Here is a 12,674-nt window from a genome sequence, read left to right on the forward strand (position 1 = left end):
ACTCCCTGGGTTAGGGACACAAAGCTGGGAGTCCAGGAAGACCAAGGTGGCTAGAATTCACAGGACAAGAGTTCAGGAGAGAAGAGAAGTGCATGAAGACACAACTCCAGAGAGATGCAGAAGGTCCTCCTCAAGTGTTGAGCTGAGTAGTGATTAGCAGATGAAATGTGAGGAAACTACCAGCCCAAGAAAAGAACCTCTTAAAAGGATAAGTAAAGGCATGGTGTTTTCACAGGGCTAGTAATGGCGCCTGTTCCTATCAGCTACATGAGAATACTACACTACAGTAATTCATGTGACGTTAGGAAGAGTACTCAGATGGGCCTTGCCTCAGTAGAGGGGAGTAACTAGCCCTGCACTGAGCACTGCTCTGATCCCACCTAACAAATCATGCAAGCAAGATCCAACAAGAAAGACCAAAGACCATTTCCAAGTAACTAGAACACAAAAATATCCAGCACCCAACAAGGTGAAATTCACAATGTTTGGCATCCGCTGAAAAATTATCAGGTATGACGTAAAGAAGCAAAAAAACACAATCCATAATGAGGACATCTATCAAAATCAACCTAGAACTGACACAGATTTAATTATATTTTATTATAATTTTCTGTATAGCTGGATTACATATGTTCAAAAAGTAGAGACCTGAAAAATAAAATGTAAAAATTTAAAGACTGAAATCCAACATCTAGAGATGAAAATACAACACCTGAGATGACAAATATACTAGATGGAATTAATGGCAGATTAGACTAGACACCGCAGGAGAAAAGATTAATGAACTTGAAGATAAGGCAAATAGAAAACATTCATAACAAAACAGAGAAATTATAACAGTGGTTTCCAGAGGCTGGAGAAAGAAGACAATGGGTAGGTTTTTTTGTTTTTGTTTTGAGTCAGGGTCTTACTCTGTCACCCAGGCTGCAGTGAAGTTGTGTGATCACAGCTCACTGTAGCCTGGATCTCCTAGGCTCAAGCAATCCTCTACCTCACCCTACTGAGTAACTGAGACTACAGGTGTGTGCCACAACGCCTGGCTAATTTTTTATTTTTATTTTTTTTTTAGTAGAGACAAGGTCTCACTGTGTTGCCCAGGCTGGTCTCAAACTTGCTGGGCTCAAGTGATCCCCACACCTTGGCTTCCCAAAGTGCTAGGATTATAGGCGTGAGCTACCATGCACTGTCAGGAATGGGGAGTTACTGTTGAATGGTTATGGAGTTTTATTATAGTATGGGATGATAAAAAAAAGTTCTGGAGATGGAGAAGTGGTAAGGGCTGTACGACACTGTAAATGTTTTAAGTGTGCAGTGACCTGTACGCATAAAAACAGTAAAAAAAAAAAAAAAATTTTTTTTTTTTTTGAGACAGGGTGTTGCTCTGTTGCCCAGGCTAGAGTGTAGTGGCATCATACCTCACTGCAACTTCAAACTCCTGGACTCAAGTAATCCTTCTGCCTCAGCCTCCTGAGTAGCTAGCACTACAGGTGTGTGCCAACACAACCAGCTAATTATTTTAATTTTTTTGTAGAGACAGGGTCTCACTGTTTCTCAGGCTCATCTTGAACTCCTGGCCTCAAGTGGTCCTCCCACTTCGTCCTCCCAGAGCATTGGGATTACAGGGGTTAATCATCAATGCCCAGTAGAGGTAAATTTTATATTAATTATTTTACCAAAATAAGATATATAAACTGAAAAACTAATAATCATGAGGAGTAAAAGATGCCAGACAAAAAAAAAAAGAGCATATACTGTTTGATTCCATTTATGTAAAATGCTAGGAAATGCAAACTTATATACAGTAAGTCTTCAATGTCAATGACAAGTTCTTAAACACTGCAAAGTTAAGCAAAATTTTTAAGATTTTTTTTTTCTCTCATCAGTGTTAAAACAATGGTGAATAAAACAATATTTTTCTAGGGCCTGCTGTATATCATTTTGCTTAAAGTCACAGTTTCCAAGAACCTACTGATGACATTAAGTGAGGACTTACTGTATCATGACAGAAAGCAGATTAGTGGTTACCTGGGTTGGTGGGGCAGGAGGGCCTGGTAGGTGAGACAATGGATTATGAAAGAGAATGAGGACAGGTGCAGTGGCTCATGCCTGTAATTCCAGCACTTTGGGAGGCCAAGGCAGGTGGATCACTTGAGGTCAGGAGTTTGAGACCAGCCTGGCCAACACGGCAAAACCCCATCTCTACTAAAACTACAAAAATTTGCCAGGCATGGTGACACAAGCCTGTAATCCCAGCTACTTGGGAGGCTGAGGCAGAAGAATTGCTTAAACCTGGGAGGTGGAGATTGCAGTGAGCCGAGATCACGCCACTGCACTTCAGCCTGGGTGACAGAGTGAGACTCCATCTTAAAAAAAAAAAGGGGGGGGGGAGGATGAGAAAACTGAGAGATGATGGATATGTACCATTATCTTGATAGCTGTTTTACGCAAATGTCAAAACTCATCAAAGTGTATACATTAAATATGTGTAGGTTATCGCACGTCAATTATATATCAGGAAAGCAATTTTTAAATATCTTCATTTCTGTGAAGACAATTCTTTTATTACTACTAGGAATCTTCCATGGGGTCAAGGAGGTCATAGAAACAAATAGAATGGAAGGGTGGTAGAATAGAAAGGGTGCTAATGTACATCAATGAAACTTCAATATGAAATATATAGGTCCAAAATGCTACTCAAGAAAAAAAAACACTATGGCAATCACCTGTTTAAGCTTCCTGATTAGTTCTCGCAGTTGAGCTTCCACACGAAATGCAGAAAATAAGCACCTCCAATGAATCCAGTGTTTTTGGCACCATGAAGCTGGAGCTCCACTGCAAAACAAAAAACTGGTATCTTTAAAATATCTTCTCTAAGTAAAAGACAATCTAAAATTCTCATTTCTATTACAAAAGTGGAAACCCATAAACAACTGTCAGTTCCTTCAGGAGACCTGTCCAAGTACCAAAAAAGAATTTTAGGAAACTTGAAAAAAAACATTTAAATTAATGCATGTGCCCCTGACTAAATTAAGAAATAATTTGTAAATGGACTTCTTTACTTATATATGCAATAACAAATATCCAATCATTTTTTAATCTAGGCTACCTATACAGAAGGAAAATTCTATAAGGTCATTTTCAGGAAAGGTTTGAGGAGAAAAGAAGAGAATCAATGTTATATAATAAATGCCTACTAAGCAACAGTCATCTGACATAGATAATTTCACTGAAATTCAAAATACCTTGAAGTCAATATCATCTTCACTGAACTTTAGTGTCACAAGCCACATCATAAGTACGTATTGGAACTATACATCAAATTGACATTTTTCAGGACAAAGGACTACCTTACATACCTTGATTTGCATTGTTCAAAGATGACAGCTAAAGTTGCAAAGTCATTAAATCCTCCAGCTTTAGCTGCCAATTCTCGATGTCTCTGTTCTGCTTCCTTCTGGTACTCTGGATCAACTAAAAGAATTGGAGAGGCAATTCAGTTATACTTTGCATTAAGTGCCTACAATCACTTTGCTTTCAGAAACTCATTAAAATCTGCCTCATCCTCTGGGGTGAAGTAAGGTAGAACTATATTAACTCTTCTTAACTCCTCTTGGGAAGCTCTATTTCTCCCACAATTCCTTTTTTTCTTTTCATATCACTTTGGAGATTTTACCCGAATAACAACATTACTTCTCCCAATCTATTTGCCTTTTTAAAATAGTATTTGTAATTTACTTTTTAAATTAGTTTTGTTATAAGAGTAATCCACGCTTACAGAAAAAAAAAATGTAATGGTATAAAAGAATATCATGTAAAAGTTCAATGTTCCCCAGTCACACTACCCATAAACCAATCCTCAAGGCAAAGTACTGTTCATTATTTAGTGTGTGTCCTTCCAGGTAATTTCTATGTATACACAAGCATATGTACATAGTATTTCATTTTTCTATAAATGGAATATATAATCTGAAAATCTGTTTATTCATTTAATAACAGCTCCATATCAGTACATATAGAATTATTCTTTCTCAAAAATAGCAATATAGGGCCAGGTGTGGTAGCTCACACCTGTAATCCCAGCAATTTGAAAGGCCAAGTGGATCAATTGAGCCCAGGAGGTCAAGACAAGCCTAGGCAACAAAGCAAGATCCTGTCTCTACAAAAAATACAAAAATTAGCCAGGCATGGTGATGCATGCCTGTAGTCCCAGCTACTCAGGAGGCTGAGGTGGGAAGATCACTTGAGCCCAGGAGGTTGAGGCTACAGTGAGCCGTGATCGCATCACTGCACTTTGGCCTGGGCAACAGAGTGAAACCTTGTCTAAAGAAAAAAACAATGATAACGGTATTCCCCAGGAGTATGGGGAACATAACACAATTTAACCAGTTCTTATTTATCCAATTCCCAATTACAGGCAATTAGACATGATCTCCATATATGCAGAACTGACCTACTACGAACATTTTCTTTTTTAATGTAATATTGATGTATAACATGCATACAGAAAATTACACAGGACATAAGTGTGTAGCTCATATAATATTCACAAACATAACATACCAATGTACCCAGATCAACAAACAGTATCACCAGCATCTCAACAGCCCCCCTTTATGCCCTCCTTCGATTAACTACCCACTCCCTTCCACAAGAGTAACTATATCCTGACTTCTAATCCTACAGATGGGTTTTGCCCATTTTTAACCTTTGTATAAACGAATCATATAGTATGTACTTGATGTGTCTGTTTTCTCTTGCTCAACATTATGTTTTTGAGATTTATCTGTTAATTACTTCGATACCACTTCCCCTGATCCCATTCAGGACTCATGTGCTCTCCGACTGCCCAAATTCCCCACATAGCACTTTATCCAGGGCTAATCTTTCAGAGTCCCATTTTTTCAAAACTGCATAGGGATCCTTTCCTTCAATCTAACACGTCACATCACAATTCCTATTCCCTATACCTATCACCGCTAGATTTAGCAGAGGCACAATGTTGCCTGAATCCAGGAAGCAGCATTTACTATAGAATACAATGTGAATCTGCAAAGCAGCAGTTCCTATTACTAGGAGGAAAGTAATTTGATTAAAGAAAACACTGATGAAGGTAGAAAGTCTTCTATCCCATGCTTTAAGTAGCTTCCAACTATGTTACCTAGGTAGCAACTGAATGAAGCAGCTAGAGACAAAAAAAAAAAAAAAAAAGACTATGATTTATCTCAGACCATACAAACGACCCTGGTAAGGAAAAGATATAAATGATTATTAATCTCCATTTCTTGAACTGCTCCGGGAGACTAATTTTGTTTTTTGTTTTGTTTTTTGAGACAGTCTTGCTCTGCTGCCCAGGCTGGAGTGCAGTGGTGCAATCTTGGCTCACTGCAACATCCACCCCCCAAGTTCAAGTGACTCTCCTGTCTCAGCCTTCCAAGTAGCTGGGACTATAGGCACACACCACCACACCCAAATAATTTTTAAATTTTTTAGTAGAGATGGGGTTTCACCATGTTGGCCAGGTTGGCCTTGAACTCCTGACCTCAGGTGATCCGCCCGCCCTGGCCTCCCAGAGTGCTGGGATTACAGGCTTAAGCCAACATGCCAGCCAGGGATACTAATTTTTAACCCAAAATATTTCATTTTAAGCATCTAACTGCCATCCCCCAGAAGGTATCATGCCAAAAGTCAAATTGTCCTAGACTCCAGCATCGACCCCATCCTGGCTCTCAACACCAGGAGACAAGCCTACCTGTGAGTCAGTGCCTCCTGGAATCCCTAGAATCATGGCACCGTGCAGTCTGTGTGCATGCATTTTTGAATAAATTTTAACTTTTTATAATAGATTTGTGTATATTTTATGGTAGTAAATTATAAAATAGACTAGTACTGGAACAGGAATTAAAAGAAATTAAAGACTGTGTAAGCAAAAACTCAGTTGTATGTAAGAAAACCCAATTCCCCGAGGAAGAGAAAGAGCTGGAGTCCTTTAAAATTAACTGCCTGTTTTTCTCTCTGTGGCTAGTGAGCCTTAACTCTCCCCTTCCCAGGCATTGTGAAGACTCTTTCTCGAGCTGTGCAGCTTCAAGGTCACTAGACAGATAATCTCAAGTCGTAAAACATGTTGTTCCTTGAAAAGTAAGAAATAATGTAATGCTCGTCTTAATTAAATAACTGTCTTTGTTTCTCACTTCTGTAATATGCTTCCCCCGCCGCACAGATCTCCCCCCGCCCCACAAAATGCTTAAAAGGTAGCTTGACTCTTTGTTCGGGGCTCAGTCCTTTGGATGTTAATCCAACTGGGTTGGTGCACCTAAATAAATAACTCCTCCTCAACCCCTCGGTCTCTCTGATTCCTTAATTATCCTGCAGCATTTCCTACACATAGTTTATGTTTTCATGACATACTTTTTCTTAATTTTTTTGATATTTCCAGGCTACGGAGTTCATCTGTTTTTTCAAAGTGTCACAAATCTCCGAAAACTTTTCCAATATATTTATTGAAAAAATTGGCCGGGTGCATGGCTCACGCCTATAATCCCAGCACGTTGGGAGGCCAAGGCAGGAGGATCACCTGAGGTTGGGAGTTCGAGACCAGCCTGACCAACATGGAGAAACCCCATCTCTACTAAAAATACAAAATTAGCTGGGCGTGGTGGCACATGCCTGTAATCTCAGCTACTCGGGAGGCTGAGGCAGAAGAATTGCTTGAACCTGGGAGGCAGAGGTTGCAGTGAGTCAAGACTGTGCCGCTGCACTCCAACCTGGGCAATAAGAGCGAAATTCTGTCTCAAAAAAAAGAAAAAAGAAAAAAAATCTACAAATAAGTAGACCTGCACAGTTCAAACCTGTGTGTTCAAGAGTCAACTGTATTGGGAATGGTGATGTGAGGAGTTAGGTAAAACTTCTTTTCTAGAGAGACATCTATTAAACTAGTCAAAATTACCAAAGACAATTATTCAAAGTCTCTGGAGATTGATTAAAATGCTTAAGACAAGCCTAATCTATGGAATTCGGTAAGGACAGTAGGAAGAATGCCCCACCCTCCACAGCTGTGTGTGTGGAAGGGCTATGCGAGAGCCTTCAAGGCAGCCTGAAAGCGGCACCCTTTCCCTGACTCCTAAATGCTACTCGGTAGGGAAGATCAAAGCATAACAGCTAATGACAGCTTATGCAGTCCTCTATTCCCCACAGCTCTGTGTTGCAGAAGAGTTGTTCCACTGGGTTCAGCAGCTCAGTGGTAGTTCCCACTACTGCCAGTTTCCTAGAGCTATTCCAGGTTTGTATGTTTGCAACTAGTGAACATCCAGAGATTGCATCTCAAAAGGCTTTGCGCTGAGGAAGATGCAAAGTGAGCCACAGTATCAGCTCCTAACTCCCCAACGCCAAGCTTCTGCTACTTAGGGAGGACCCAGATAGGAGAGCCAGTGAAGAACAGGCCCCCATTACCACCACCACCCCTCTCCAACTCCTGCTCCATAGCACAGAGATTGTTTCCAGGAAAGGATGGGGAAAGGATTATCAAAGACGAGCAATACCTTGCCCCTGCCGAGGTGCCCAACTTTATTTGGATCAAGACTGTGGAGCAATTTACGCTCTGGGCACTGTCAAAAACAACAGAGCCAGCAGCTAACAATCAGTGGAGACTAACAGTTTGCTGTGACACCAATAGAGATAGACCAGCCAAAAATTCAATGGAGAACTCAATGAAGGAAACAGAGACCTGCTAAGAGCATAGTCTTCCTGGTGTTCTAGAAGACTGTTCTCATGCCCAAAGCTGTGCCTTCTGAGAAGTAAATAGAGAGGAAACGTCTGAGCCTCTTACTCCTTGGCTGAACACAGTACAAATTTATCAACTCCCTCAACCATGAAAGTAGTCTCCTAACCACAAACACAGATTCAACAGTAAAAGGTGAAAACATCACTGGCTTAAATTAAAAGGCTTAGTTAGGTACATCCTCCAACCAATCACTGACTGACCACTGGAGTTGACAAGGACAAAAAACAAAATGAAAACTGCCATAGAGGGGCTCAACAGTAGATTTGGGCTGGCAGAAGAAAGAATCCACAAATTAAAGTTTTTTTTTGTTTTTTTTTTTTTTAATTTAAGACAAGGGGCCGGGCATGGTGGCTCACTCCTGTAATCCCAGCACTTTGGGAGGCCAAGGTGGGCGGATCACCTGAGGTCAGGAGTTTGAGACCAGCCTCCAACATGGCGAAACCTCGTCTCTACTAAAATTACAAAAATTAGCCAGGCATGGTGATGCAAGCCTGTAATCCTAGCTACTTGGGAGGCTGAGGAAGGAGAATTGCTTGAATTCAGGAGATGGAGGTTGCAGTGAGCCAAAATAATGCCACTGCACTCCAGCCTGGGCGACAGAGCAAGACTCCATCTCAAAAATAAAAAGACATGGGCAAAATATTTTAAAAGACACATCACAAAGGAAGACAGAAAAATGGCCAATAAGCACATGAAGTGCTCAACATTATTAGTTATCAGGAAAATGCAAATTAAAACCACAAAGAGGTACATAATAGAATGTGTAAAATAAAAATGATTGGCAATACCAAATGTTGAGAGGGGTGTTTAGTGCAAGCTGTACTCTCAAACATTGCTGATGTGATTTTTAAATGGTACAACTGTTTAGGGAAAAGGTTTGGCAGTTTCTTAAAGATTCACATATACCTACTTGATGGCACAGCAAATTTCTTTCTTAGGCATTTACCTTATCTAAGAAAAATGAAAATAAACACCTACAAAAGTTTTGTGCAAGAATGTTCAAAACAACTTTACTCAAAAATAGAACTAAACGAAGCAATTCAAATGTCTATCAACAGGATAATGCACAACTGCATGTTCATAAAGTGGAATACTAGTCAACAATAAAAAGAATAAAGTATTCATACATACAACAATAAGAATAAACCTAACATACATTATGTTGACCAAAAGAAGCCAGACACAAGAAAGGAGAGTGTATAATTCTATTTATATGAAGTTTTGGGCTGGGCACAATGGCTCACACCTGTAATCCCAGCACTTTGGAAGGCTGAGGCCGACGCTGATGGATCACCTGAGGTTAGGGGTTCGAGACCAGCCTGGCCAACATGGCGAAACCCCGTCTCTACTGAAAATACAAAAATTAGCTAGGCATGGTGTTGGGCGCCTGTAATCCCAGCTACTCGAGAGGCTGAGGCAGGACAACTGCTTGAACCCAGGAAGTGAAGGTTGCAGTGAGCCGAGATTGTGCCACTGCACTCCACCCTGGATGACAGGGCAAGACGCTGTCTCAAAAGAGAAAAAAAAAAATTCTATTTATATGACGTTTCAGAAGAGGCAAACTAATCAGAAAAAAATAAGAAAAGTGTTAGGTAGAGTGATATCTGACTAAGAAGTGGCACTGAGGGAACTTGCTAGTGATAAAAACGTTCTATATATTGACAGGGCTTGGGTTATATGGGTATAAGCATTTTACAGAATTCATTGAATTATACACCTAAAATTTATGCATTTCACTATATGTAAATTTTACCTAAAATTAACTGTAAACAAATATCCAACTGTAGTTATACAGGGTTTTCACAGTACTATAGCTTACCAATTCTCAAACTACTTTCTGTAGATTCCAGGGAAAATGGACAATTTCAATATGGATTCTGGATTAGATAGTAACATTGTATCAAAGTTAAATTTCCAAACTTTAGGCCAGGCATAGTGGCTTACACCTGGAAACCCAGCACTTGGGTAGACCAAAGCAGGAGGATTGCTTGAGCCTAGGAGTTTGAGACTAACCTGGGCAACATGGGGAGACCTCGTCTCCACAAAAAATTTTTAAAAATTAGTCAGGCATGGTAGCATATGCATGTGGTCCCAGCTACTAAGGAGGCTGAGGTGGGAGAATTGCTTGAGCCCGGGAGGTCAAGGCTGCAGTGAGCCATGATCTCACCACTGCACTCCTGCCTGGGCAACAGAGTGAGACTCTCTCTCAAACAAAACAAAACAATTTCCTAATTTTGATTAATGTACTATGGTTAAATGAGAGATTGCCCTTGTTCTTGCCTAATACAGATGTAAATGTTTTGTGGTTAGGGAGCACAATGCTTCCAATTTATTCTTAAATGATTCAGAAAAAGAAAAAAATCCATTTATATATACATATATAGAGGCAGACAGAGTAATAAAGCAAAGGAGGTAAAATGTTAAAAATTGCTGAAACTGCATAGAAGGTATAAAGGAATTCCTCTGCTATTCTTATTTGAAATTATATAAGAATAAATGTCACTCAAAAAAGGCTAACACCAAACTGATTTTATCTATTTAAATATTCCAACATGGAAAAAACATTTTTCTTTTTCTAGCCTTAAAAGACTATTAGAGTTGGTCACCTTAATCCAACTTCTTGGTTTTACAAATGAAAAATGAAATCTAGAAAAGCTAGGGCCATGGTCAGATAATTAGGTAGTAGTGGAGCTGGACAGAACCCTGCACTCTTAACTCCTACTTCAATACTCTGTAAATAGGTTTTGAAATATTTTAGCTTGTTTATTTCTTTCTTTCTTTTTTCTTTTTCGGGATGGAGTCTCTGTCACCCAGGCTGGAGTGCAGTGGCACGATCTCAGCTCACTGCAACCTCCGCCTCCTGGATTCAAGCAATTCTTCCGCCTCAGCCTCCCCAGTAGCTGGGAACACAGGTGCACGCCACGTCTGGCTAATTTTTATATTTTTAGTAGAGACAGGGTTTCACCATGTCAGCCAGGCTGGTCTCAAACTCCTGACCTCAGGTGACCCACGTGCCTCAGCCTCCCAAAGTGCTGGGATTACAAGTGTGAGCCACCATACCTGGCCTATTTTTTAATTTCTTATTAGAGATGGAGTCTTGCTATGTTGGCCAGGCTGGCCCTGATCTCGTGCGCTCAAGCAATCATCCCACCTCAGTCTCCCAAGGAGCTGGGATACCACTGTGCCCACTGGTATTTTTATCTCTGATACTACCTCATGAAAACCAGTTAACATTACTTATTTTTATACAGCATTTTATTAGAACAAAAAATTGCAATTAGGGGTATTACTAGAATTAAAATTCTGACACTTCAGACTGCAACTGCTGGGTGGAATGGCTCATGCCTGTAATCCCAGCACTTTAAGAGGCCAAGGCTGGTGGGTCACTTGAGCTCAGGAGTTCGAGACCAGCCTGGGCAACAGAGTGAAACCCCATCTCTACAAAAATACAAAAAATTAGCCAGGCATAGTAGCAAGCATCTGTGGTCCCAGCTGCTGGGGAGGCTGAGGTATGGGAGGATCACTTGAGCCTGGGAGGCAGAGGTTGCAATGAGCCAAGATCACGCCACTGCACTCTAGCCTGGGCAACACAGTGAGACCTTGTCTCAATAAAATTTAAAAATTTTTTAAATTAAAAAAAGACTGCAAACTATTTGAAACAGTATATTGATTAGAGTATTTTTATAGAAAAATGTATCCTCCATTATAATCATGGCAATAATAAATTAATCTGGACCCGACACTTCCAGCCTACAAAGGTATAAAGCCAGTGAGCTAACCCATTCTATTGTCTGGCTGCAGACAAGGTATACTGTTCATTTGGAAGCTCCTTGAAAGAAAAAATTACTCCACTGCATGAAAACAAATCTAACATATGTCAAATTAAATTGTGTCCTATATTGACATACCAAGAAAAGAAAGAAGCAGAAGTTTAAAGACCTGGAAACTTCAAAAGAATTCTCTAAGGATGCAAGGGCTAAACTACCTTTTCTTTTGATCCTACAAAAAAAAATTAGTATATTACTAATGTACTATAAAAGCACTATCTTCCTTTACAAATGAAACGAAATTAACGCCGGGCTGGGCATGGTGGCTCATGCCTGTAATCCCAAGGCTGAGGTAGGCGGATCACCTGAGGTCAGGAGTTCGAGACCAGTCTGACCAACATGGTGAAACCCCATCTCTACTAAAAATACAAAATTTAGCCAGGCGTGGAGGCGCATGCCTGTAATCCCAGCTACTTGGGAGGCTGAGGCAGAAGAATCGCTTGAACCTGGGAGGAGGAGGTTGCAGTGAGTCCAGATCACACCATTGCACTCCAGCCTAGGCAACAAGAGTGAAACTCCGTCTCAAAAACAACAACAACAAAACTCGTTTATCCTGTTTTCTGTCCTAGGGCTAAGGCACAGTAAACCCTCAGTAAATGCTCAATGAATTACTGGCAATCTAAATAAATGAAGAGATATTCCATGTACATGGATAGGAAGACAATACTGTCAAGATGTCATTTCTTTGCAACTTAATCTATCTTAATTAAAACATAATCCCAATTAAAATCCCAGCAAGGGCTGGGTGCAGTGGCTCATGCCTGTAATCCCAGCACTTTGGGAGGCTGAGGAGGGTGGATCACAAGGTCAGGAGATTGAGACCATCCTGGCTAACACAGTGAAACCCTGTCTCTACTAAAAATACAAAAAATTAGCCGGGCGTTGTGGCGGGCGCCTGTAGTCCCAGCTACTTGGGAGGCTGAGGCGAGAGAATGGCACGAATCTGGGAGGCAGAGCTTGCAGTGAGCCGAGATCAGGCCACTGCACTCCAGCCTGGGTGACAGAGCAAGACTCCATTTAAAAAAAAAAAAAAAAATTCCAGCAAGTTCAGCAAGTTATTTTGTGGATTT

General features: G+C 40.5%; 1 protein-coding gene across 2 annotated transcripts in view; it reads right to left on the reverse strand.

Annotated features, from left to right (window-relative positions):
• Positions 1-12,674, reverse strand: part of DHX40 (DEAH-box helicase 40) — a 42,125-nt gene that overhangs the window by 6,079 nt on the left and 23,372 nt on the right. For both annotated transcript variants that reach the window (XM_054457872.2, XM_054457874.2), the window contains 2 exons: positions 3,357-3,471; positions 2,724-2,832 (listed from right to left, as the gene is read on the reverse strand). In XM_054457872.2, coding sequence (XP_054313847.1) covers positions 2,724-2,832; positions 3,357-3,471 — 224 coding nt within the window. The remainder of the gene's footprint in view (positions 1-2,723; positions 2,833-3,356; positions 3,472-12,674) is intronic.

This window comes from Pongo pygmaeus, chromosome 19, assembly GCF_028885625.2.
Source record: "Pongo pygmaeus isolate AG05252 chromosome 19, NHGRI_mPonPyg2-v2.0_pri, whole genome shotgun sequence".
NCBI classification, from domain to species: domain Eukaryota; kingdom Metazoa; phylum Chordata; class Mammalia; order Primates; family Hominidae; genus Pongo; species Pongo pygmaeus.